Source organism: Papio anubis, chromosome 12 (assembly GCF_008728515.1).
Source record: "Papio anubis isolate 15944 chromosome 12, Panubis1.0, whole genome shotgun sequence".
Classification (NCBI taxonomy): Eukaryota; Metazoa; Chordata; class Mammalia; order Primates; family Cercopithecidae; genus Papio; species Papio anubis.
The window spans coordinates 39,227,588-39,255,293 of NC_044987.1; the positions used below are offsets into that span (position 1 = coordinate 39,227,588).

A 27,706-nucleotide genomic window follows, 5' to 3' on the forward strand; every position below is an offset into this window, starting at 1 on the left:
CAGAGCAACTTCAGTGTTTTCCATATGGATATGTAAAAATGATTCTGCTATCATCTTTCTCTTATTTAGTTCTCCTCTTCTACCTTACTGTCATGCTATTGCTTTCCCTCAGGCTGGTTCATCCTTGAATGTATTTCAGATTGAGTTGAGAGGACCTTTCAGCTTTGTAGTTCATACTCTATCCTGGATAAAATGTTACTTAAAGCAGATCAGTTGCTTGTAAAGTTAGATAGGCATATTTAATTTATCCTACTTTTGTGATTTTTTAAAATGATAAGTGAAATATTATTTCAATAGTTAAAAATTTTTTTTAAAACTTTGCCTTTTTTGTGGGTGGGGTGTGTGGGAAGATTATTCTCACACTGCTGCTTTTCCAGATTAGTTCTAAAATTACACTGCACTTGCATTTACATTTCTTTGGAATTCTATAAAAATGTATTATTTAGGTCATTTTTTTTTATTGAATTTGGAGGAATTCATCCTGTGTAAAAGCTGAGATTCTTTGCTGTAGTCTTGAAAACAGTTTATCTAACACTCGAAGAGCCTGAAATAGGAGGGAAACTCTTCAATTACAACTAAAAAGATATTGAGCACCACATAGTAAATGCTATTAAAATAGCATAGACTCAATACAAAGCTTAAATCCTTTAAAAGTAATCCATCTGCATAACTTTTTTTTTTTTTTTTTTTTTTTGAGACTGAGTCTCGCTCTTTCACCCAAACTGGAGTTCGGTGGCGTTATCTTGGTTCACTGCAACCTCTGCCTCCAGTGTTCAAGCAGTTCTCTTGCCTCAGCCTCCTGAGTAGCTGGGATCACACATAACATAACATATTTTTTAAAAATAGAGTTCTGTTGATCTAAAAGAGACCTTCAAAACTACTGCCCGTCTTAAAACTCATCAATCTCATAAATTTTGAGAATTGTTTCAGCCGTAACTTGTTAAACATAAAATATTGATCAGTAGTTCTGTTTTACCAGGAAGAACAAGAACCCTTTCTATCATTTCTCCTGATGATCTTTTTTATGAAAAATTGTATCTACCAAATTGAGTAACCATTTTAATCCTTTCAATTAATTTAATCCATTAAAGATTACTGTCACTAAAATCAGAGCCTGTAGTCAGCAGGAAATCCCAAACAAAGAAACCTAGTGTTTGGGCTATTGGTTTAATATTCACTCTGCAAACACTTACTGAGTACCCCATAGAGTTTCAGCATGATGTTAGGTACTAAGGTTTTAAGGCTAAATAAGATGTGATTCCTGCTCTCAGGGCACTCTCATTCTAGTAGCAAAAAAATAATTGTAACGCATAGCAGAATGTGAAAGATACGAGCCTAGAAGAGGGCACTGAACCCAGTCTTGATAGGCAAACGGTGTTGGCAGGAAAGGAACCTAGAGGAAGAATGCCTGCAACCCTTGGCTCTAGAATAAGTCTTAACACAGTTGAGTGTGAGGAAGTCAGGTAATGACTGAGGGGCACAGGAGGACCTGGTAAACGGCATCCAGGCCCGAGCAAAGGCACGATGGTAAGGAAACAGGATGCTGGGTCCAGGAACAAGTGGTTCTTTGTTGTTAGGACGTACATCATGAAACAGGTAGTGTAAAGAGAAATCTGGTTAGGTAGGTAGAGGCCCTACTGTAAGGATCTTGCTAACCTTAACAAATATGTAACCTACCATATTTTGGACATTTTGAGTAGAGATGTCTATAAAACAACCAGTCTGGAAATGTCTTGCACAGTGCTTCTCAAACTTCAGTGTTCGTGAGTCACTTGGGGAATCTTGTTGAGATGCGGAAGTTGAATCAGTCAGTTTAGGGTAGGGCCTGATAGGCCACATTTCTATCAAGCCTCCAAGTAATGCCGGTGCTGCTGGTATGCAAACCACTCTTGGAATACAAAGTGTAGAAGAGATGGGAAATCAGGAGAGGACTTTAAGGTCAAGGTAAAATTTTAGAAGTTACCAGCATATAACTGGGAGCAGACATTAAAAGTTGGTTATAAAATTCATCCAGAGAGAACAAGTGAGGGTGAAGGAAAATAATGAATATATGATGAACCTTCTAGGTAAACTAATGTCTAAAAATGTAAACATTTTTATTAAAGTTAGTAGTATCTGTGTTTTCAGAAATTAATTTTTAAGAGCTTCATTAAGTAACTAAAGCTTGAAAAATGTCAATGTTTTATTTCTCTTAGGTCTTTTGAAATATTAAAAATATACTTTGGATTTCAGTCTCTACCTTCTTGGAACTTTAAGCCGGGACTACAGCCTTCAAAAGTGAATTTTCACTAGCAAGTCTTGGACCTTAGCCAAAAATTATGTTCTCATTTTAATAGAAGAGGCTATTTTAAGGAAATAATGTCAATATACATACATACACCCCTCCACATACATATATTTTTATATATCTACACACACACATATATATAAATACATATTTTACTCTTAATCATTGCCAGTACCAAATTTGCTGACTGCACAAAGAAAATATAGAAAAAAGACTCAGTACAATAGCTAATTGAGTCATTTGTGTAGACTTACCATGTTTTAAAATAGAAATAAAAAGGTTTTTGGTTTTTTTTTTTTTTTTGGTATAAAAAAAGTCTTGGTTTGACCAGTGTTATAAAGTATTCCAGATTCTATGTAAGGATTCTAAGAATAGTTTTTCAAGTCTTTTGAAGAAAATAAATGTTTAAAGTATTCTACAGGTGTCATATTCTGTAGCTTGGTAACAGGGTTAACTAGCTTTTACGGTTTTTTGTTTTTTCCTTTAGGCATACCATTACTGCAACAGAACATTTCCTGTATTATGTCAGTAACTACTTCTTAGGGGCAGAATAATGCAGATAATGAACAAAATACTATTTCTTTTGAGTACAGACTTTGAAATATTTGTTTAGATAGAATTAAAACTAGAGTTTTAGATTTAATAAACAGAATGCTAATTTTAACGTCTTAAGATAAATTTAGGAAAAAAGTATTTGTGGATTGAGGGACCTTTGTACATTTCTTTCTGTGAATAAAAAATGTCTAGGAAACAGGTGTTAATTGACTCCTAAGTTAAAAATTAATGCATAGAGATTTTTCCTAGGATCACTTCTCTTATTTGGCTGACTACTTACTTTTTACTTACTTTTTACTGTTTATTTTAAAATGTTTAAAAGTCATACAACTTGAAAATGTGTATCAGCAAAACAAAAACTAAAGAGCCAACTATGTAATGGTCAACTCCAGTATCAATATTTGCCCAATGAAACTAGTTGGTTGTGCAGTGTCAAAGGAAGAATCGCTTCTAGAGAGACACTGTTTTATAGAGTTTAGTTATTATTTACTATTTTTGGCTTTATTTTACTTTGCAACCCATAAACTTTGCACCCTATAAAACTACTTTTCATAGCAGCCTCAGTGATTGCTACTACATTTTATAATTTTTGCTTCATTCATATTATTATGTAATGAACTGAATTAAGGAAAGTATAAGCTGGTTTGTAAATGTTAAGAGGTAATTCATTGAAAATGCCATTTAAAAAGTATTTCTGTTGACCTGAATAGAGTGCTGGAGCACAAGGAGAAAATAAAGTAGTTATGGGATCAGGCTGGGAATAAGCCTGAAAATTCTCTTCACAGGACTGAAAAATCACTTAAAAACTTCAGATCAATTTAAGCATTTAATTTTAGAAGTTTTTCACATCATCTTATACTTAAACATCTATGCATTGTATTTCTTACTGACACAGTACTGACCATGGTATTAGTAAGATACAGTTCATTTATTTCTTAAATGGATATTTCTTTCTGTATTAATGGAACAAAAAATAGATATTAAGTGTGTAGTATAGTACTTGTGTATGGTAAGTACTCAATAAAGACCATCTCTTTTCTTTATATGTAATAAAGAAGTTTGGTAAGAATTTTTATAAGATTTATCCGAAATTAGTAGCCAGAGCACTTAACCTTTCCTGCCATTATCAAGCACCCAGTTAGTCCACAGCAGTGACCTAAAGACAGCTGAAAACTTGTGAGAAAAGAATACTTAGTGTCAGGATTATCATGCAATAGCAAAGATTAAAGATAATGAAGTGTTACTACCAGGCCTTTCTTTTGGAAGAATTAACATAATTATACTTGTTTTTTAAGTCTCTCAAAAATTTTCACAGTTAAGAATTATAGTTTATCTTTTATTATGCCATAATACTGTTTTACTATTATTTATGAAATATGATATTTAATACTAAAATACTTATAATGAAAATATTGTTCCTTTCAGGGAAATAGCTAGGTTGTTCTTTTATTTTGAGAAATATATGTTCATTTTCTAGACTAGAAGCTAGTAAATGAAGCTTGTTCATCCCCTTTTAATGGTTAAAACCAGAAAAAATAGTAAAGACAGACCAACCTAAAATAAGAAGTGAGATAGAATTATTTTTGCATAAATTAATATGCATTGGATATTTAAACTTTTTCAGTGGCAAATTGTTAATGTCATCAAGTATGCAGAAATCAGTTTTCTTAAAATATTATTATTGCCTTGCTATCTTCCTGAATGCCACTTTGGTAATATTCTAGTCACAGTCTCATTAGGACATTGTTTAGTCCATATGTTGCATACTTTTTGTTTTCATATGCATAGAAAAGTGCACATATCTTAGGCATAAAGCTCACTGAATGTTCACAAACTCAGCCCCCCTACTTAGCACTCAAGTGTATTAAGATAATGATAACGGCATCCAAAAGTCTGCTCACCTCCCCACTGAGTGATCCTTCTCCCTATGTGCTTTTTTGCAAACTAAATATAAACTATATTGAACTAATTTTTATTGTGAATACACCCAGGTAAAACACCATGTAATTTTAACAAAGTTTATCTTAAACTCAGAGTGGTCTTTCACCTTCATCTCTTCTTCTTCCTCTCATCCCACTTCATCCCCTGGAGAGATAAAAACAAAACAAAACAAAAAATGGTTAAGCTGCACTTCGGGAGGCCAAGGTGGGTGGATCACGAGGTCAGGAGTTTGAGACCAGCCTGGCCAACATGGCAAAACCCTGTCTCTACTGAAAATACAAAAAATTAGCTGAGCATGGTGGCACGCACCTGTAGTTCCAGCTACTCAGGAGGCTGAGGCAGAAGAATCACTTGAACCCAGGAGGCAGAGAGGTTGCAGTGAGCCGAGATCGCACCACTGCACTCCAACCTGGGTGACAGAGTGAGACTCTGTCTCAAAAAAAAAAAAAAAAAAAGGTTAAGCTTTATGCTTACAGGCCTGTGCTATCTTCCATTTCTAAATTAGTAAAACTAGCATATTGATCCTTTGCTACTACTGTTTAGATAGTTTAGTCAGTTTACCTGGAAAACTAGTTAAATGGTAAGATTGCCAGTATTTGGTAATGAAATTATATTTAAAGCTTTAGCAGTAGATATTTTATATAAATTTAAGTCACGGAGTCAATGTTTTCACTTTAGAAATCCATGGAAATGCTAAAAAGTGGAAGAAAATGGAGTTCCATTTTATTGTCTTAACCATGTACAGTATCCTTAACACTAGATTGTTCATTATTGTCCTTAGATTTTGAGGATGACATGATTATAACATCTGATGTCTCTCGATACATTGAAGACCCTGGTTTTGGTTATGAAGACTTTGCGAGACGAGGAGAAGAGCATTTGCCAACATTCCGAGCTCAGGTATAATATGTCATTAATTCAGAGAAATGAGAAAATACTGTCATTTTAACTGTTAAGTGTTGAAATTTTTTAAATTGGCATCTAAAGAATTTTTGATAGGATCTATAAATCTTTGTATCTAACCTAGTTTCAGCCTAGTCTAATTGGAGTTCCCAATAGATGTATAATTATTTCAACATTTTTCTCCCTAAGAAGAGAAAAGGAAACAGTCTGCTTTATTCAGTTACTTCTCTTATTACATGGTATTTGCATAATGTTTATACCATTTTTTTGGAAGGGAACAGAGAGGAAAACAAGTGACATCACTTTTTCTTGGAATAAAATCATACACCAGTAGTCATGGGCTTATGGGCTACTCTAATCTTAACCCCTAGGAAATAGCCACAGCAGTGATGTGACTCCTAAAGAGGGTATGAGATTGAATTATGACAAACTCCTTCATGGTTATTTTAGATGATCTGTTAACTGTCCATGTCACTGGGTAGGTTTGTTCACGTAGGAATATTCCAAGATCTCCTGGGGCCCTTCCAGATAAGGGGATAGTGTGCATAGTACCTGAATGTAGGAGATGATCAGAGTTCATCACTAACATGGCAAATCCCATACCCTTTGAAGAAACATCCAGACACTCTGATCTACTAACTGATGTGAAGGGTTCTTGGTAAAGCCTTAGTAAAGCTACAAACCTAGAACTAAATTAGAAATAGCCTCACTTACTTGCTTCATTAGTTATATTTAATAAATACATAGAATTTACATGGAAAATGCCCACTTTGTAATTAAATACATTTTATTCTTTTAGGACTATACCTGGGAAAATCATGGGTTCTCCCTGGTGAACAGACTTTATTCTGACATTGGACATCTTCTTGATGAAAAGTTTCGGATGGTCTACAATCTCACATATAACACTATGGCCACCCATGAGGATGTTGACACAACCATGCTGCGCAGAGCTTTATTTAACTACGTTCACTGTATGTTTGGAATCAGGTATGTTCATTGTAGAGACAGTTTTATACATTTCTAAGTGAAAATTCAAGCATAAGTCTTATTTTTGTCTTGTTTAGGGGTATATGACTCTGGGAAAAAAATATTACATGTAGACTTCTGATTTTAAAAATTAATTTCATTTTATGGAGAAGCATTTTTCTTTAAGTGTCATGAATCTTAACATTGATGCACATATAAATACAGTGGTAAAAATTTACTAAGGAGGGAAAAAAGCATCAGTAATCATTGGGGATAGGATAGAATTAGACCAAATCTGAGAATCCTTCCTGGAAGAATAGGTGAGTTTTAAAAAAACAGTTGTCGTGTCCCTTTAGATCACTATAATAAATTCTGGTTTGTTTAGTTAATTTGGTCTTTTTAAAACTTATTTTTTAAGGAATGGCAATTACGGTATAAACAAAACTATAGTAGATTGTGCCTTCATAAGCTTACATAACGTCACATAACACTGAAATTAAATATATCAGCCCATATAAATTAATGACCTTTAAATTTAGAAAATTGGCATTGAGAGGACAGTAAGTAAATGAGATTGAATAGTCTAATCAAGAAAGCACTTTTTGAAGAATGTGCCTTTTTGACTTGTGGTTTGAGGCTTTCATGGAAATAGCTTAGCAGACAGAAAAAATTTCCAGTTACAAATTATTCAACTTGACTATATATCCGATATATATCAGAAAGACTTTATGATAATTAGAATTTAATCTGTTAAGCGAAGTATTTTCCATAATTTTAGCTAAAGAACCCCAAAATTTACTGATAAATCAACTAATAACATGATATTCCATGTAATAGATTATGGTTGTATGTAATAACTGAGCTATTTGTCCATTTACCATGCTAGACAATGTTATCAAAGAATCAACACATTTTAAAACACTTATATATCATATCTACCTACCTAAGAAAAATAAACACTAATAGAACTCAATTTAAATGCAATAAATATGTATTGGATACAAGGCAACAAATGTAGTGAGTATATTTATCTGTTGGATGCTAGAAAATAAAGCTTACATAAATGCATCGAGATACTCTTTTTATTAAACTAAGCATTATATGGGTTAAAAATTAAATGAAAATATAACAGAGAAATTCCACAAGCTCCCAATACCACATTTACCTACCTGTCTGCATCTGTGCCCATTTACTCTGCTGTCATTACTGTCTATGTTCCTATCCACTTATGCACAAAATCCCATTTCTCATTTTCTAAAGATCTCAATTCTAGCAATATTCCTTTCTCTCTCCAGCATAATCAGCTTTACTCTCTTTATTGGACCTTTCCCGTCAGCATAGAAACACACTTAATTTCTCCCATCTTTAAAGAAAATTTCAGTTTCACCTTTCATTTCCCTCTGGCTACTGCCTCATTTTTCTGCTTTCGTGCAAAGCAAATCACTGACAAAATTGTGTATATTTACTGTCACTATTTTCTTATCTCCAATTCTCTCTTGAACTTATTCACAGTATCAGGCTTTTGTCCCTATCAACCGACAAAACTGCTCTTACTGAGGTTGCTAGTGACCTCCATATAGCTACTTCCAGTGGTCGGTTCCCAGTTATTATATTTGACTATTTGGCAGCATGGGACTCCGTGATTACTTCCTCTTCCCTGAAACACTTGACTCCTACCTCAAGTCCTTTACACTTGCTTCTTTACCACCATCTGGTATTGTTCAAATATCAACCTTTCAGAGAAGCCTTCCTGCCCACCCTATTTAAAATAACAACTCCTCTCCTCCCAGACCAAGCTCCATTTCCTCTCCATGGCAGTTATCATCTGACTACAGTAAGTTTATCTTTTTAATTTTTTTTTCCTTTTTACTTCAACAAAATTTAAGCTCCATGAGACCAAGGATTTTTGTCTATTTTGTTCACTAGCATATCACTACTACTGAGTACCCATGGCACATAATGGGTACTCAGTAAACATTTGTCGATTCAATTAATTAACGAGCTTTTAGTATTTAATTACTAGACAATAAATGTCCTTAGTATAGCTTTGGAAATTAAATATTTGGATTTTGTCGTTATAAAGCTATTGTTGTGTTGCTCATAGGTATGATGACTATGATTATGGAGAAGTTAATCAATTACTTGAAAGAAGCCTGAAGGTTTACATTAAAACAGTGACCTGCTATCCTGAGAGGACTACAAAACGCATGTATGATAGTTACTGGCGGCAGTTCAAACACTCAGAAAAGGTAAGTGTTTCAATGTTAAGCATTATACCAAGGACAGTTCTTCAGTAGAAGAAGTAATAGTTATGAAAAAATGACACATGAAAGTATTAATAAATTATTGCCATTGACATGGAAGTGGCATCATCTAGCTATCTGGGGTTTTTTTGTTTGTTTTTTTGAGATGAGCCTCACTCTTTTGCCCAGGCTGGAGTGCAGTGGTGCAATCTCGGCTCACTGCAACCTCCACCTCCCAGGTTCAAGTAATTCTTCTGCCTCACCCTCCCAAGTAGCTGAGATTACAGGTGCCCGCCACCACGCCTGGCTAATTTTTGTATTTTTGGTAGAGATGGGGTTTCAGCATGTTAGCCAGACTGGTCTCAAAGTCCTGACCTCAGGTGATCCACCCACCTCGGCCTCCCAAAGTGCTGGGATTGCAGGCAGGAGCCACTGCACCCAGCCACTATCTGGGTTTTTAAAATATTTTTTTAATTCAGATTTATTGAATAGTAACCCAATTATGGTTATATGCTGTGTTCAACATAGTGTATAAAATAAAAGTTTATCATGAGCCTTTGAAATACGAGATCTAAGCATTGATATCTTCAAAGTACATTTGGAAAACTGTCTGCAGTCCTAACTGTTAATAAAAATCAGACGTACTGAAATGTTGTGTTAGGTGTAATTGTATTTTGGCCCAGAAGGCACATCCATTTCGAGATTTTTTTAACCACTAGAATTAACCTATTAAGACAATGGTTTCTGCTGAGCACGGTGGCTCACACCTGTAATCCCAGCACTTTGGGAGGCCAAGGCAGGCAGATCACTTGAGGTCAGGAGTTCGAGACCAGCCAGGCCAACATATAGTGAAACCCCTTTTCTACTAAAAAATACAAAAATTTAGCTGGGCATGGTTGCACATGCCTGTAGTCTCAGCTACTTGGGAATCTGAGGCAGGAGAATCGCTTGAACCCAGGAGGCAGAGGTTGCAGTGAGCTGAGATCACTCCACTGCACTCCAGCCTGGGCAACAGAACAAGACTCCATCTCTCAAAAAAAAGACGATAGATTTTTCCCCAACTTGGTAATTTAGTGTTTTGACAATATAATTCAGGACTTTTGTGCCAAATATACTGTTACATAAAAATATTTATTTGAAAGAAATATATAGGAAACATTAAATTAGAAAACCTAATAAATGTTAAAGCTTTTCACAGGATAAGCATAAACTGTCAAAAAAAAATGAAGGCTGATTTTTAGCCATGTAAAATTTTATAACTAGAAATAAATATAATTTGTAGGAAAATTATAATTTATAAAAATTAGTTTTATTTTATAACCCAAAAGATTGACTTTACAAGAATAACAACTTTAATAAAGCTATCAGAATTTTTTAGATTTTATGGGTTATTTTTACTGCTCGCAGAGCCATTTTTTATAGACACAGGTTTGAGTGTTGCATCATGAACATGGATAAATATGCCTAGGTGTGTGTGTGTATATTGCTTATATAGACATTAAAAAACCTTTGTGAATGTCTAATAAGATATTTTAGGTGTTTATAATGGTTACTAAACTGATGACATTTTCACTTCTAGGTTCATGTCAATCTACTTTTAATGGAAGCACGAATGCAAGCTGAACTTCTCTATGCTCTTCGTGCCATAACTCGGCATTTGACCTGAAGTATCACCCAAGGAAAATGTCATACATGTGTAAAGACCTTTCACATAAGATAAATATCAGAAGCTATTTGTGATATAACATCAAAAATTATTCAGTTCTCTAATGTCAAAGTTTAGCCGTTTGTTTTTTGTTTTTGTTTTTTGCGGCTGTAATGTGCAATGATGTGTTTTATTTTCCTTGATGCTTAACATTACTAACAATTGCAAAAATAATACTGAGGAGCACTACTTTGCATTGTTTATAGTTGGAGTTTTGGATACTGATCATAAATCATGAATCTGGCTTATTAATGCTTAACTTCAGCGCTTTTGAGTTGTGTGTATGTGTATTTTTTCTCCCTCCCAACCCCGCCCTTTTTTTTAAGAATAAGGACAAGTGCTTACAATCTGCTCAAGCAATTGTTTTTCAGATGTTGGAATTCAGCAAAGAGTGACCTCTCTGGCCATTCTAAAATTTTAATGTTGTGTCCTAAATCTGGTGGAGGAAAAGCATGCGCTGTTGAACCAAGCTGCTCACTGGACACGTATTTGTGTCCCCAGGAGATTATTTGTCAGGCACTGTTTTTTTTGTTTGTTTGTTCATTTATTGTTGTTTTACTGCTATTGGCGATAACATGAAATGTGATACAGCCATTGCCCATAATTTAATGTGAAATTAATCATGATGAATTCTATAGCATGCTACTGAAATGCCAAATTCAGCTATTTTCTTTCTCTTCTAAAACAGAAGTTTCAGTTTTCCATATCAGATGTATATATTATAAGTGGAATTATACACAATCCTATCACTGACAGTAATCCTCAGTCACCTTAAATAATCAGTGCTCACAGTGCTGCTTACAGTTCATTTAGTTGGCACATATAAACCTATACCCACACATGACTGACCAAAAATTTTCTTTGCACATTTTTCCTTTCTCATAGTCTTTTTCTATATTTCGTTAAGCAAAGGAAGGTTAATATGCCTATTTTTTTCCTGTTAGGCTTTTAGAAATTATTTTCCATGACTTTTGTTCTTATAATAGGTTAGACAGTTTATTATTCAAAGGTAAAAATTGTGTTTCTATGCATTAATGTGATTGAACAACAAAAACAGAGTGCAATATGTTCAAAAAATACTCAACTGAACGTTTCCCCATCATATCACTGCAAAAGTGTCCTTTTCAACAGAGCCATAAAGAAATTTTTTTCAAATTTCTTTATTGCACAGGCTTTTTTCAGTTTTACCTTACTGGGATTGAACAATGTTCCTTTCATAATGCCAAAGCATTCCCTTCCCCAGAAAAATCTCCTTGGACAACTGGTTTAAAAAAGTTATCAAGTCATAGGGGAGGAATAAGCGGCCAAAAAGTCACATTTTTGCATTGGTTTACGTTGCTTGCTTGATTAGACTATCTTCAGAGAGCACAACATTATGTGTTTATAGCTTTAATTTGTATTATGTCAACGAACCAGTGAAGTGCCTAAAGAGATGCTTACAACTATCCAGTAGGACACAACTGCACTGCTTTTTAAACACTTTTTGGTTAGTTAAGGGTGACTTGAATTGTACACATACATGCTAATTTTTGAAAACATATCCATTTTTCACAGTAAATAATATAGATACAATTTTCTGTTAGTTCCAGCAAAGATTTCATTTTAGACTTTGTGATATAAGATTTAACTTTTCTTTTGTGAAAGAATCGTGAACTAGTGTTTCATTAAATCATTTTCCTCTTCCATTTATCATCCTCTTCTGGTACAATATATTGGGTTGCTTTCTTTTAGATTTTGTTCCAGATAGGAAAACAAATATGACTGTACACTTATTAACATAAAGTAGTTCTGCATTTTTGGATTCCAGGATCCTGTTTGAAATCTTCCATGTGAGGAAAAAATCACTAATATTTTTGAAGACAGGGTGGTTTAAAGAGATTATTCAGAGAACTTGTGCCATCTCTCTTCTGTTTTATTGCATATGCCATATGTTTTATTCAATATTACATTATGTAGATATGTAATACAAAGAAAATATTTAGGAGAATGGCAAAACACAAATGGCAACATAAATGTCCATTTGACTTCCCTAACTTTACAACTTTCAAGTTGAGGATGTCTTTTATTCTTGAATTTGTTTTTTTACCAGATGCTTTCAATTAATAGCCCTATATTTTTGTGCAGGTGAACTGTATAACAGGATAAAAAATGATTTGTATGTATTGAAAGGAGGAGAAATTCTCACAGAACACCATATGAGCTTTAGACCAAAAGGGGAAACAAGGTTTAAGTAACTAAAATGGCCACTTAGTTTTTGTTTATTTTTTTCCCTGGAAATGTAAGTAGTTGGAGTCTAGGCTATGGAAATATTAGTGCCTTTAATAGATCTCTTTTCCTTGCAAAGTTTCTTTTTAGCTCAGCATTGATCTATTTCATCAATAGTCAGGAAAATAAGTTGACTTGGAACTATAAACAAAAACAAAACATTTATGAACCTCAGTGAACCAGCCTAGAAAAATTGACATCTGCAGGTGCTAAAGCACCTACTAATACGCAGCATGCACAGCATTTCAGGTTGTGAATACCATTTTACAACGAGTTTGCTGTTAATTCTCTTTATCCAATGCAAACTTGAAATTCCGATGCGGTTTTCCAGGGTGGTATTTTTTCAGAGTATTGAATTTACTATTTAGTAATTTATAGTATAGCTTTTTATATTAAAATGTGATATTTTTAAAAGAGATGTCTGGTTCAATTGGTATAATGATGTGATTATGCAATATGCTGATCTACACCTTGCACTCACATTGTGCCAAACTTAAATGTGCAAGTGTACGTGAGAAAAGCACATGTGAATGTGAATTCTTTAATTCTTTGCTTATTGTGTTAAAATTAGTCTTAATAGTCCACTGATGTGTATGCTTGAATAATGTCTATTTACTTTGGAATTTCAAGATTTCCAGCTTCAATGGTAATTTGTAATTTCTCAGATCACCTCAAGAAATATTGAGATACTCCCCCATCTGAAAATAATCTGTTCTTTAACCCACCTGACTATGGGAGTAGCCAGGCTGGTGCCTCACTGGCTTCTTCAGATGAGGCTTCCTCAGGTGGATGCATGACCATTAGGGGAAAAGAGGCTTTTGAGACAGCTTATTACCTCCTTCACCTTTTTGAACTAAGTACATTGTCTCAGTCCCAGTATGAATTTGTCCCATTTGGGGTATTTTTAAAATAAAAGATGGCTAACATGGAATCTGGGGCATAGCCTTGGCCTTTAATTATGGTTGTAAGCCCAAATAATGGCAGAGAAACACAGGGCTGTTTTTACAACAGAAAACTCAATATAAGTTTTATGTAGGAATCCTATAAAATTTGAACCAGGTCTCCTATTTAATTATTATAATGTCTCCTAAAGATTTTAAATGCTCCTAAATGCTAATTATTATTCCAGAGCGGCTTTTTCCTTTTCCTCCTTATAAAGTTATTTTAAAACCCAAAATCTTAGTTTTCTGTGCCACAGCAAAATAAAACGATCAACAAACAATTGAAGATCTGTACTTAAAATAGTTCACCATTTTTAGTGGAGGGAGGGTACATGCCTATTTGATGGTAAGATTCTTTTGAACTCTAAGGACAATTCCTTATGGAAAAAATAAATTACAGTGCATGTTATAAAAATGATTTGCACTGTGTTAGCAAAATAAGGTGTTTTAGGTTGTATTTTAAAGACAATTCTAAATCATTTCTCTGGAAAACAAGACCTTAAATTCTTCTCTTTAATAGGACTGCTTTTATGCAAAGAGATAGTCTTACATGGAGTAAACAGTATATAACAATAATGTTATGTAAATAGTATGTCACATTTGCTTAGTAGTACAATTCCACAGCAAACTGAAAGTTGTGGCTCCTCTGCTCAGATTGAATTTTAAGTTACCTAATATGTGTAATCAGAATCTATTCTAGGTAGCTGTCAACATAAACTGTGTTTCCCTATTATATCCCTCTGGAGACTGAGAATCAAATTAAATAGTCTTTCTTCAAAACAGTACTGTAACATGAATGTATTTATCTCAGTCAACAGAACTTACATGCCCACTGTATGTGGAGCTTATTTCAATGCTAATTTGGCTTGGTTAACAGACCTAGAATCTGCCCAGGTGAGACCTAGAACTTAAAAATAGCTGGGGTGAAATGGATAATAGAGGTAGAGGTATATGTCAAGGCAGAGCCCTATGAGGAAGGAAAAGTTTTCAAAGAATACAAGGAACATAGTGCTGAGAGCGTGGCTGCCCTCAGCATCGTACACCTAATCTAGAGAAAATATTTCCCATGTGGGAGCTCCTATCTGCATTCAGTTCACCCTTTCCTGCCTGCTTTTTCTTCCTCCAAGTGCCTCAACCTCTACATGCTTACTCCCCTCCCCTTCCCTCAACCCATCCTGGTCTAAGCAGCTTTCACAATCCAAACCAAACATCACCAGCCACCTGCTGATAAGTCACCAGCATTTACTTTCCTGAGTTACTTTTTCTGCATTCATTGAGACTATGGATTCATCCCAACTCCTTCTAAATCCCTCAACCATCCAGCTATACTTTGGCTAACCTTTGCCCTAGACACTCTACCAGATGTTATGCAGTATCGAGTGTAAATTTTGTCACCCTATTCTGTTCTACCCTTTTCCCAGCTGCCGAAATACCTTGCTCTCCTCTACCTCATCCCCAAAGAGCCTATAAATTCAGAGTATCCAACCTTTTCATGGATTCACTCACTGTTGTTCAGTAATACAACTTCCATATTTTAAATAAATCATAAAAGATATTTGCCTTCTATCAAAGTAGGAATCTTTATATTTATACATGATACAGAAATTGAACTATTTCTATCGTTCAGAATTTAGCATATAGCAGGATTTTAAAGTGATTGAATTGCCATCCTAACTTGGATTTGCATTAGGTTATGAATACTGTTGTTAGTCCAAGCTATTTGAATGTAAAGTTAAAATTCTCCAGCAATCCAGAATGACTTGTAACCCTTCAGTGGAATGGGAAATTTCTGGCATGCAAATAGGGTGGTGTTCCAGACATTTGTTTTATTGGTGGTGTTTGGGCCTTGAAACACATTTCTAATAGAAGGACATACGGCAAAGGGTATTTAGATGGTCCCATGGGATCACAGAAGCCCATTTGATTTATAATATAATAAAATAACACAAAATTGGGTACATAAGGGTTTAACCAGGCTTTCCTGGGTTAGACTAAGCCTCTAACCTCTGTTGCTATCCTATTCTTACGGGAGGAAAAAAATGTTCTATGGGATGAAAAGAAAATGCATTGACTTTGTAGTCTTTATTCTCCTAGCTGCACTTAGGGTATATCCAGAAGGAAGAGGAAATGCAAAGAGGAAGATGTAATAGTTCTTCTTCTCCAGCTAGGTGCACTTGAGGTTGTTCATAAATGTAAAATTATGTCAGGTTTCTAACATGGGACACTGCACACGGTTGTCTGACCTGATGAACCATCCCATTTGCAAGTATAGATTATTATTATTTCTTGTGGTATTTGGATGTTTTCCATCTCATTCATGAACAACTCAACCTGATAGTAGATTCCAATAAATGCCTTTCAGGGCTCAGGAATGAATTGATGTCCTAGTTAAGAAATGAGACTTGATAATGGAGACTGAGGCGGTTTGTATTAAATCATATGCCATGAAGTGTTCATTTTAGCTTTAAACTAATTATGACTGTACCACCATGAAGTACAGAATGAAAAAATATATTTATATATATATATATTATATATATATATATATGGGGGGAACAGAGAATGAATATCTGATTCTTTTGAATGCTTGTGGAAATCTTTGAAATAGTGCAGGGCATACCGCAAAATAGCCTTTAGAACAAATACCCAATTTTACAGTTCATAGGACAACATCAAACATTAGTAAGTCTAAATATGATTAATAGAATTTTTGTTATGTAAATTTTGCTAGAACAGTCTATTTTCTTGCACCCCTCAAGTTAACCTCTTAAAAAAATGAATGTATAATTTCTACCGAAAGAGTATCAGAGAGAATCTCTCTGGTCTATAGTGTTAAAATATTGTTCACAAATCCTGATTAGTTAAGGGCGTACATTATGAAACTTACAGAATAAAACTTATTGTACATCTCTTTCTTAAATTAATATCTTTACACATTTTCAACTGGCTCCCCAAGTCTGATAAGGAAGGATTCAAAGGTAGAAAAAAGGAAATGTATTAGTTGGGTGGCCAAGAAGGTTCCTTTGTAATGTTGAGAGACTTCCGCTTTCTGAATTTCACTGGTTCTCTAAGGTAAAAGAGTTAAATGGTACCCTTGTTCACCAAGGAAAGTGATCCAAACTATATATCTAGTGCAGATATTTCCTTTGCATTATTTAGTCTTCTCTGGAGAGAAAATACAGTTTCCCCTTCCTCTTTCTCTTCACATTTACTCTTTTCAATCCAAAATAAGAGACACAGAAAGCAAATCACAGCCAGTTTGGCATCTTCTCAGTGCTACTAGTATAGGCACATACACATACACAGTCTGAGCAAGGTAATAAAGAACCCTGTCAGGTCCACTTGGAACATGGCCTTGCTACTTGGATTAGCTCCTTTAAGCCTGAAAATAACTTTCCTGGTCATGGAAGAACTGGATGCATCTTTTAACTTATGAAATAGAAGTTGAACTTGAAAACTCTTTTTAAAAAATCCTGGTTTTGCAGGACAGCTACATAATGAATGTATATATTAAGACTTTGTAGCTGAATTGCACATGAAATCAGATTGCCAACTTCTTGACTTTCAACGTTAGACATTTATCCTTAAGTTGTGAGCGATATATGTAGCATGCTGTGAAACGTCTATTATAGTTCTTTGATTCATCAGTATTAATACAGAATTATCTTTTGCGTTTCTTGGTACTTTTTATTCAGTGTAATCAGAAGCTGTGATGTTTTGCCTTTGTAGTCCTGTGCTTTGTTACTGTAATTTTTTTTTCTTTTTACGAAGCACGTGACTGGACTAATGTAAGGCAGATGACGTGATCTTTAAGACTGCTATATATATCAGTCTCTTACTCTATAAGGTTTTAAATTAGAATAAGCTTTTATCAAATAGATAATTGATGCAATTTAAGATTCACACAAGTTTCAGGGTCAAATGGCGGTCTTATAGTTTCAATTCTGAAGATAGCAAACTTAATAAACAGCCACTTTAAACTTGTTCTGGCAAACCAGACCCTGCTGTAGATATAGTCTAAGGTAGTTAACCATATAAGCCTTTTCAACTCTTAATGCCCTCCACATGAGTCAGCAGTTAAGAAGGTTCTAGAACCCATGAAAGCTTTTGTATGTATTACTAGGTTTTGTTTTTCTTATGTTGCTGATTTTACAGTTCTGACTAAAGCTGACCTAAATGGATCAGTTTATGTGTAATATTCTAGTGCTTTAATGCCTCTTTTTTTTTTTTGGAGGGATGGGTAATATTATTTGGACAGATGCAGAAGGAACTGTTAGTGAGTCAAGACAAACACATTTGAAATAAAGGAACTGTGTATTAACATGTTAACAATTCATAACTGCACTTTTTATGACATTTTGAAAATCTATTTATAGGTACAGAACAATGGGTTTTGTTAAACTGTATCACATTTATACTTGCAGAAATTTATTTCATTGTTATTAGTAGGAATTTTATTGGTTCAATAAAATTGGCAAAACTGAACACCAATCATTTGCCTACTTTGTTTATATTGGAGTAGCATTCTCACTTGGTTTATTTCTGCTTGATTATTGAGACATGTATTCTTAAAGATATCACAAATATAGGAGTCATTATTTTCACTATTTTTTTCCTAACCCAGTTTCCTGGTGATATTTCTTAGCACTCAATATTCTATTTGTGGAATATTGCAATAGTGTAAGTTGTGCAAAATGTATAGTCATTGTTACCTTTTAAAATAATTGTGATCTTAGCAAGAGACAAATTAACTTTATTATTGTCTCTTGTTAACCTAAGCCATAATTAGAATGAGGAAAGGGGCATCGGACATAAGGTTGGGGCCTGGATTTAAAAACCCAGTTTTTTTCATATTCTACTAGCTTTGCAGCCTTGAAAGTAAATTAATCTCTATGATCTTTGATTTCTGCATTACCTTCTATCAGGAGTAATACCTTCTTGAGATGGTTAAGAATTAGGTGATGTGTACTAATGTATTTGAAATACACAGCACCATAATGAATTTGAATGGATAAACAAGCCCAGAGAATACTGTTACTCTTTGATATAAAGTAGAAAAAAATTAATGGAGAGAGGAAGATGATATATGTGCAATTTGAAGTGGTGATAAGACTTCTAAGTAGGCATGTAAAATCGGCTTTTGGAAAGCTATAAGGGATGTGCAGTCGTTTGTGCAAGTTTTCTAAGGAAGGACTTGACTTTTCATTTATCTTAATTCACGTTACGTAAAAATTCATACCAAAGGCAAGATCTCTTCCTTTGTGCCATGTGTCTAGCTGTAATGGGAGATGAGTGGAAACCAGCTGCTTGCTGATTAGAGTCTATCTTTTGGCTAGGGGTGGTGGCTTATGCCTGTAATCCTAGCACTTTGAGAGGCCGAGGCAGGAGGATCTGCACCTAGGAGTTCAAGACCAGCCTGGGCAACACAGTGAGACCCTGTCTCCCAAAAAAACAAAAGTCTTTTTTTCAATAATATGCAACCCCAGGGGGAGACAAAGGACAGGGTCTATCAGGTCAAACTCAGCTAACAACTCAGTCTTTCTATAAGTTCTCCCCCAATTCAAAATCAGGCTTTTGACACTAGTTTCCCCATGAATTTATTAACAACTTTGAGCCATTTTTTAAAGTAAAATAATACTTCATGTTTATGTGTGTACTTTGTCCTTTCACGTACACAATTTCATTTAATCCTCACACCTTTGTGAAGAACAAATCCTCACAATAATTTTGCAGTGACGGTTTCTTCCTTTTATAGATGAGGAAATTAAGTCATAGAAAGCTTTATTTGCATAAGAGTTGGTACAGTTTTTAGAACTGACACAGTGGAGATTCGAATTCCAGTCTTTCTGACATTTTTTTTCTACTGAACTTCACTACCTTAATTCAGCTTAAGTTTCTTGTTGAGTGATACAAATGACCATGCTATCTGCCTGACATCTTACTGAAAAGCAAATGGATGATCCATGCTCCAGACAAGGTTAGATAACTTTCCTTTCTGGCTTACTTGCAACAATTTTAATTTTAAAAAATAGATTTTTTTCCCCTCCAGTCCTAAACGGGTTTTTGATTCAAAAGATGGTCCCTGAGGGGAAGGTTCACAGACCAAGAGATAAAAATCAGCACCTGTGAATTTAAAGGCTAAAAATTCTAAGAGAACAATGGACCTGATCCTAAAGAAGACTCAGGAACTTAAAACTGTGTTGCATTTCTATTTTAGGAACATTCTACTGTATGGCAAGAATTAGGAATTCAAGTCATGGTTTTTAATGCATGTAACTTTCTAATATGGGCTTCCCTTTCTGTGGACTTAGAACATCTCAGAACATGTCTCTTCTCCCATAATCTCACACACTTGACATGTTTCAAAACACAAATGAGCCCAAAACCTTCCCATAAAACTCTTTAAAAGGAATTTGAGGCAAGAAATTTTTTTTTCTTTTTTTTAGATGCAGAATCACTCTGTCACCCAGACTGGAGTGGAGTAGCCCAATCTCGGCTCACCATGACCTCCACCTCGCGGGTTCAAGTAATTCTCCCACCTCAGCCTCCCAAGTAGCTGGGACTATAGGCACTGCCACCACGCCCAGCTAATTTTTGTATTTTTAGTAGAGACAGGGTTTCGCCATGTTGGCCAGGCTGGTCTCGAACTTCTGACCCCAGGCGATTCACTCACCTTGGCCTCCCAAAGTGCTGGGATTACAGGCGTAAGCCACCGCACCCAGCCTTGGCAAGAATTCTTAATACTCCTTCCTACACAGGCATGCTCCTAAAATAAACATGAACAAATCCGTCATCTTCACATCAAGATGAAATTCAGGAAAACTCTCCTGGTTACAGTACTTTTCAGCACACATTGACTCTACTTGCTAAGAGGCATGTAGTGCACACCTCTTCTACACCCCTTCACAGTCACCTTGCCCATCTCTAACTTCAGCGCTGGTGTGGTGGCAACCAATTCTCTGCAAACTTTTGCCCAATTTTCATTGATACTTCTCTCGTGGTTCTGGACTGCTTGCTTCTGGCCTCCTGCCTCGGGGCTTCCCTGAGTGCTTTTGGTAGAATGCCGGAGGGTACTGTCTTTCCACTAAGTATGAACAACCAAAAGTGCAAGAAGTTAACTCTGGTTAACCTTTAACTGGGCTTCCTTTCATTCCCCAAGCCACAGTTTTGAAATGTAGAGGACTTGGTGGGATCGAGCACCAGTTCAACTCTATCAGTTGTCCCTCCTTTCCTATTTCACTCCACCTGTCCTTCACTCCTACCCGCCTCTTTCAACCCAGTGGCAAGTAAACCTTGGTCTCAGGCTTTATTTCCAGGGGGAAGCCAGGCTAAGACAAGGCAGCACACACAGGGTAGGGGTTTAAAAGTAGTTCCTAAAATAAATTCAAATCTCAACTCCAGTATTGCTAATTATCTGCCTTTGAACAAGTTACTTAATCTTGTGGTTCTTCAGTTTCCTCATCTGTAAAATGCAGAGAAAAGCAATAAGAAGGAAGGCATAACTCTTGTCCTTAAGAAGAGGGAAGCTCAGGGAGCAAAACTGTAACAAAGGCATTGGCTGGGCATTAAACAACATAGAAAATAAGAAGATAATGGCTTGTAAACGGGGTCATAAAAAAGCCATCATTTATCAAGGACCTTGTAAATGTTAGAAACTTTTAATACAGTATTTTTATTATAACCATCCTGGAGGTGGATATTATCCCCATCTTAGAGAGTTAAGAAAAATAGGCTTAGCAAAATTAAGCACCATGTCTAAGTCTAACAGTAAGTGAATGATAAAACTGTTCTCAGATTTGTCGGAATTTACTTGCTATTTTTTACCTCTCTTTGCAACATAAAGAGGAAACAAGCACACTTTTGTTTGGGGTTATCAGTGAAGGATTTTTTAGGCAGAAGGCCATATTTAAGCAGACACTGTGAGTGTTAAGATTTGGATTTGCAGAGACTGAGGAACATCATGTTGAAGGTAAAAGAGACAGAGGAAACAAAAATCCAGAGTGTGGTGTTCAGGCCATATGTGTGGTACTTCACGTACAAGATGAATTTGGCAAGTATAGTTTGGTCAAACAGTGCAGTGACTAAAGGTTACAGGCTAAGCTATTTGTATTTCTTCACTTAGAAAAGGAAGTGAAAGCCACATTGAGGCAGATTTTAAAAGGAGCCATTTTCAATGAGTTTTTAGCACAATGATTTGTCCCACTTTGAAACAACAGCATCTCCTTGGCAATCAGAGACTGTCTAGAATTTCAGGGCAGCATAAAAACAGGATATTCAAGGTAACCATAAGGCATTCTTTGAGTATGTGGGAATTTTTTGAATATCTTGAATAATTTCCTGAATACATTACACATCCCCCTTGATGTACATCATTGATAAAGTATAAGATACTCAAAGCAAACTGTTGACATGCAAGGCCTTACCTTCCCAGGTATGTGCACACAAACTCTTTTGATACCTGGGAGCAATATAATAACCTTCAGAATTTGATGCCTTGTAACCTGTTAGGTAAACAGGTAAAGCTTGGGTAATGGATGTTGCTGATTGTTTACATAACTGGCCCCAGTGGATGTAGCTGATTGTTTGCATAAATCCATACTCACACATTTTGGAATGTGACTTTACAAGTTCTTCCATCAAGAGGTAAAGTCTATTTCTCCACTCTTGAATCTGGGCTCATCCTGTGACTTGAATTGGCCAATAGAATGCAGCAGAAGTGACATTGTATATGCTGCAGACCTAGGCTTTAAGAGATTGCATGCTTCTCTCTTTCTGGATCCTGCCATGCCTGGGCTAGTCTGCTGGAGAATGAGCCACCTGGAGCAAGCTCAGTTGTCCCAGATGCTCTGGCTAAGGCTCAACACACATGAAAAAATCCATCCAAGAACAGTAAAGTCAACTAGCTTACCTAGAACTGACTGCAAACTCATGGAGGTACCCCATCAAACCCAGTTAGACCAACAGAATCACCCAGTCAATCCACTGACTCATGAGCAAAATTTGATATTGACTGTTGTGCACCATTGAGGTTTTCTGGTTGTATGTTACAAAGTACAGCATTGTTGTAGCGATAGATAACTGACAGAATGTAAATGCTGGAGGTGGCCAGTGCTTTATCCATAGAGAATCCAGATTGGAAAATTTCTTCTTTATATCACAGTCTATTAAGGATAGCCTTGGATAGTCTTGGGGATTTTTACTTATATCACTAAACCAGAGTCACTATAGTTGGTAACTTAATAATCAGTCCTTTGCTCATCTCTGCCCTCAGAATGTTCACCTTTGTGGAGTTGAAATATATCACCTTCCTGTTAAGCTTGTTCTTAGGCCTTCACCCTCAACGTTTTAGACCCTAAGCATGACTGTACCTATAATTGGACTGGTACAATTAGGACAGAAATACTCAAACTTTAGAATATAAGAATCACTGAGTGTGATGGTTATTTTGTGTGTCAACTTGATTGGGCTAAAGGATACCCAGATAGCTAATAAAGCATTAATTATTCTCAGTGCTTCAGTGGGCACTGAGTCCATCCCTCTTCTGCTGAAAGGGAAAACCAGGTGCTCTAGCATTTCACTAGAATTATTGGGCTGTTCTGGTTTTGTCTCCGAAGGTGTTTCTGAAGGAGATTGGCATTTGAGTTGGTGGACTGAGTGGATAAGGTCTGCCCTCAGCATGGGCAGGTGCCATCCTATCAGCTGGGTGCCTGGATGAAACAAAAAGATGGAGGAAGGGCAATTTCTTACTTTCTCTTCTGGAGTGGGGATGCCCTTCTCCTACCTGGAGTTCTTGAACATCAGAATTCCAGGTTCTCCAGCCTTTGGGCTTCAAAATGTGCTCTAGCAGCTCCCTGGGGTCTTGGCCTTCCCCTCGAACTGGGAGTTACGCCATGCCATTGGCTTCTTTGGTTCTGAGGCCTTTGGACATGGACTGGACCGTGCTATTTGTTTCCCTGGTTCTCCAGCTTGCGTATGGCCTAATGTGGGACTTCTTGGCATCGTAATCACATGAGCCAATTTCTCTAATAAATCCCTATATATGTATATACATGCACAGAGAGATAAAGGTTCTGATCTAGTGAGTACAGCACAAGGACCAGGAACCTCCATTTTTTAAAAAGCATCCTGGATAACATGGTCATACTCCAAGGGAAAACAGTTAGATTATAAAAGGACTAATGTAATAAAAAGGTCTAAAACTTCAATACAGGTACACACCACAGAAGAATAATGGAAGGCTGTAAGGAAAACAAAAAGAATTTTAAAACAGCAAACCGAACCACAGAAGGACAGGTGGGCACAGAGGCAATCATGAAATCATGAATGGGGGTAGGACACAAGGGAAAAAACATCTTTTTCTCCTAACTGTTCAATGAAGGTTCCTGGTACACTTTTTTTTACATTTATTTATTTATTTATTTTGAGATGGAGTCTCACTCTGTCACCCAGGCTGGAGTACAGTGGCGCAATCTCGGCTCACTGCAACCTCTGCCTCCTGGGTTTAAGCAATTCTCCTGCCTCAGCCTCCTGAGTAGCTGGGATTTCAGGCTCCTGAACCACGCCCTCCTAGTTTTTTGTATTTTTAGTAGAGACAGGCTTTCACCATGGTAGCCAGGATGGTCTCGATCTCCTGACCTCATGATCCCCCTGCCTAGGCCTCCCAAAGTGCTGGGATTACAGGTGTGAGCCACTGCACCCGGCCCCTGCTACACTTTTATTGCTACCCCGGGTGGAATTTAGGCGAAATTAATAGTTCTCAACCATACTGCACCTAGAATCATCTGAAGACCTGAGAACAAATCTCAACCCTGAGAAGCTGACGTAATTGGACTGAGGTGAATCCAGTGCATTTGGTTTTGAAAAGCGTTCCTGGTGATTTCAATGCACGATATATTTTGAGAACCACTGGCCAAAATTGTATTATTAACTCCACCCAACAGATATCTTCCTAACAGCAAAAATAATTGCAGCTCTGATTTACCAAACTGGCCTGCAGGTGGAATGGAAAGTCAACAGATGAATTAGGTAGAAATGAGAAAAAAAAAAAAAAAAAATCCTGCTTTTTCTAAGACCACATCTTTAGGGATGGGGCCTAAGAAGTGCTAGAAAGGTGAAATAGAAACAGGCACCCGTGTGTCCCATGACACTGAGAAAAGAAATGAAGTGCCTGTGCTTGCTAGTGAGCAGAATACTTTGCATACCGAAGTCATTCTAGATTTCTCTGTATCTATACACAGTGTGTGCACTTGAAAGTGTGGCATATGGGTTATGTAATATTTTTTGAAATTACACTCTTACCTATAATTTGGCAGTGAGAATGCTTGTCTAGTATTTTAGATATTTCTTGAATGCATGAATCCCATGTGACATACAATATTCCATCAAAATAAGATCTAGTAGAATTTCTTAAAAATGAAACAGCCTATGGTAGATTACATTCTAAGCTGTGATTATCAGACCTCTATCTGAGCATCAAAATCTAAAGGAAATCTTGTTAAAAATAGACATTCCTGGAAACCACCGTGACTTGCTGTATCAGAATGGGAGGTGAGGGGCTCATAAAATGTCCCATTTTACAAGATCCCCACACAATGTTTATTCACTCAGCACCACACCAGTCTGCTTTTGGAAACCATATGTCTTTTGGGAGCAGGCTCTCTCTTTGACAACATTATTCACAGAGTTATACAGCCTTAAATCCACCTTGACTGCCTACACGCCCCGTGTTCCATATATAACTGGGAAACTGACAGAGTTTCATGATGTTATTAAAGGAGCAAATCAAATAGAATTCAGAAGACGCGACATCAAAGATGGATTTCCCAAAGTGAAAAAAACTCCCCATTACAAACCTGTTAGAAACTGCTTTTGAAATGGAAGTTACTGAAATGGAATTTCTCAAATGGCAAAAAACACCCTTAATACTCTTGATACACATTTCTGAATTGCTCTTCAGAAAGGTTGTGCCAATTTACACCAATGTGCATGAAATGCCCCTCCCCATGGTCAAGAGCACTTCAGATAAATTGCATCTCCTTCATGAATTTATACAGTGCTGGCCGTGGTGAGATGTGAGAGAAATACTCTGTGAATGGACCAACGACTCAGTGAGGGGCAAGGCCCAGACAGCCATGGGACTTCTGAGCAAGAGAGAAGGACCCTTCTTACCACTTGATTGAAGTGGAGATTCTGGGTAGTGTTCAAGAGAAGTGTGGCTGTCCAACCTGGCCAGGGCGCAGCAGCACTTACATCTCCAGTTGTGGCCCAGAGTTGGGTGATGCCTCTTGTAGAGTAATCTCTGACAGAAGCAGCTCGTCTAGGCTGAGGCCAGAAGCTATCCCTGGGGAGGGCCCCCAGATGGGGTACACGGAATGACTGAGAGAGTAAGAGGTAAAAAGGAGTGGGGCCAAGTTAGGAGTTTCAAAAGACCTTTACTCTAACTTCAGGCATCAGTCATATCAGCGAAGGAGCCAAGTTAGTCCTTATGCCCTTGCATTCAGCTTCCTGGTGCTGTTATGATGCCTCTAACTGCTCAGGACTGTGCCCACCCAGCTTTTCCAAAAGGAACATGCCCTTTCTTGTCTGAAAATGGTAGATTCTAACTGACTTCTTCCATCGAGTGAGCATCCTCTCTCTAAAACAGGATTCTGTAAATAGAACTACTCAGTGCTGGCCATCACCCCAAAAGGATTCATTCCAGAGGTGGCAATGTGTTCCCAAAGTGAAATGATGGCACATTAAGGATTTGCAAAAGTGGTGATCCCAAATCCATTTTGTGAACTTTACTTCAACCCCACTCCTGGCTATGAAAGAGTAGAAGTTGAAGAGGCAAAAATAGAGGGTTTGTTTTAGAAAGTGCTATGCTTTGAGTTCCAGCTCCCTTCAAAGAGTTCATTCTGAGGCATTTGTACAAATCTTGTGGAGTTTAAGGAACAATATAGACTGGCATTCAATTCCAATCTAAAAGAAAGCATTCTTTTTTTTAGATTGCTTTATAAAAAAAAGATAGGCATGCAAACCCATATAGGCATGCAAACCCAAGAGAGAGGACAGCCACAAGAACAATTGCCCTTCCAGTATTTGGCACGGCAAGGATATATGAGCTCTCTGTAGGTCAAGAGAAGACCTTGGAAGGTAATCAGGCTGGAGTTGTCTTAAAGGAATACTGTCCAAGAGGGCAGCTTGCCAGAGTGAGGTGCCTCCCAACACAAAGGCCAGAGACTGGGGGGATCATACGAGCTCAGCCAGAGAGTGCATTGCGGAAGTCAGCCTACTGTATGGTCTGGGCTACAAAGCCTTTAAAGCTAACACAAACAAAGGATGTTGGCTTTTTTTTTTTTTTTTTAGATGGAGTCTTGTTCTGTCACCATGTTGACACCATATTAACCACGTTGATTCAGGCTGGAGGGCAGTGGTGCAATCTCAGCTCACTGCAACCTCCGTCTCCTGCATTCAAACAATTCTCCTGCCTCAGCCTCCCGAGTAGGTGGGACTACAGGTGCACACCACCATGCCCAGCTAATTTTTGTATTTTTAGCAGAGACGGGGTTTCACCATGTTGGCCACGCTGGAATCAAACTCCTGACCTCAAGTGATCTGCCCATCTCAGCCTCCCAAAGTGCTGGGATTACAGGCATGAGCCACCATGCCCAGCTGGATGTTGGCTTCTATTGTAAGAGCAATGGAGGCTGTCAGAGAATTTTGCATTGTGTGTATGTGTGTGTGTGTATGTGTGTGTGTTGGTGGGGGGGTTGTTATGATGGTGAAATGATCAGATTTGCATTTCAAGGATGCTCTGGCTGGAGCATAAATAATGGAGGGGAACAAGAACAGAAGCAGGAAGACTCATTAATAAGCTAGTCAGGTGAAAAGAGCAGGCAGTGAAGACTACAGCACG

At 36.8% G+C, this 27,706-nt stretch overlaps 1 protein-coding gene and 1 long non-coding RNA gene across 5 annotated transcripts in view; one reads left to right on the plus strand and one right to left on the minus strand.

Moving 5' to 3' along the window:
- SESN3 (sestrin 3) overlaps positions 1-18,300 on the plus strand; it is a 66,522-nt gene extending 48,222 nt beyond the window's left edge. For all 4 annotated transcript variants that reach the window (XM_009187137.4, XM_003910573.5, XM_017948880.3 and 1 more), the window contains 4 exons: positions 5,565-5,683; positions 6,486-6,676; positions 8,760-8,904; positions 10,478-18,300. In XM_009187137.4, coding sequence (XP_009185401.1) covers positions 5,565-5,683; positions 6,486-6,676; positions 8,760-8,904; positions 10,478-10,564 — 542 coding nt within the window. In that variant the 3' untranslated portion in view covers positions 10,565-18,300. The remainder of the gene's footprint in view (positions 1-5,564; positions 5,684-6,485; positions 6,677-8,759; positions 8,905-10,477) is intronic.
- LOC116269698 lies at positions 672-27,303 on the minus strand. The gene is made up of 2 exons (XR_004177400.1): positions 25,978-27,303; positions 672-4,927 (listed from the first exon to the last, which is right to left on the minus strand). It is a non-coding gene; the product is annotated as an uncharacterized LOC116269698 (long non-coding RNA).
- Positions 27,304-27,706: the final 403 nt, after the last annotated feature.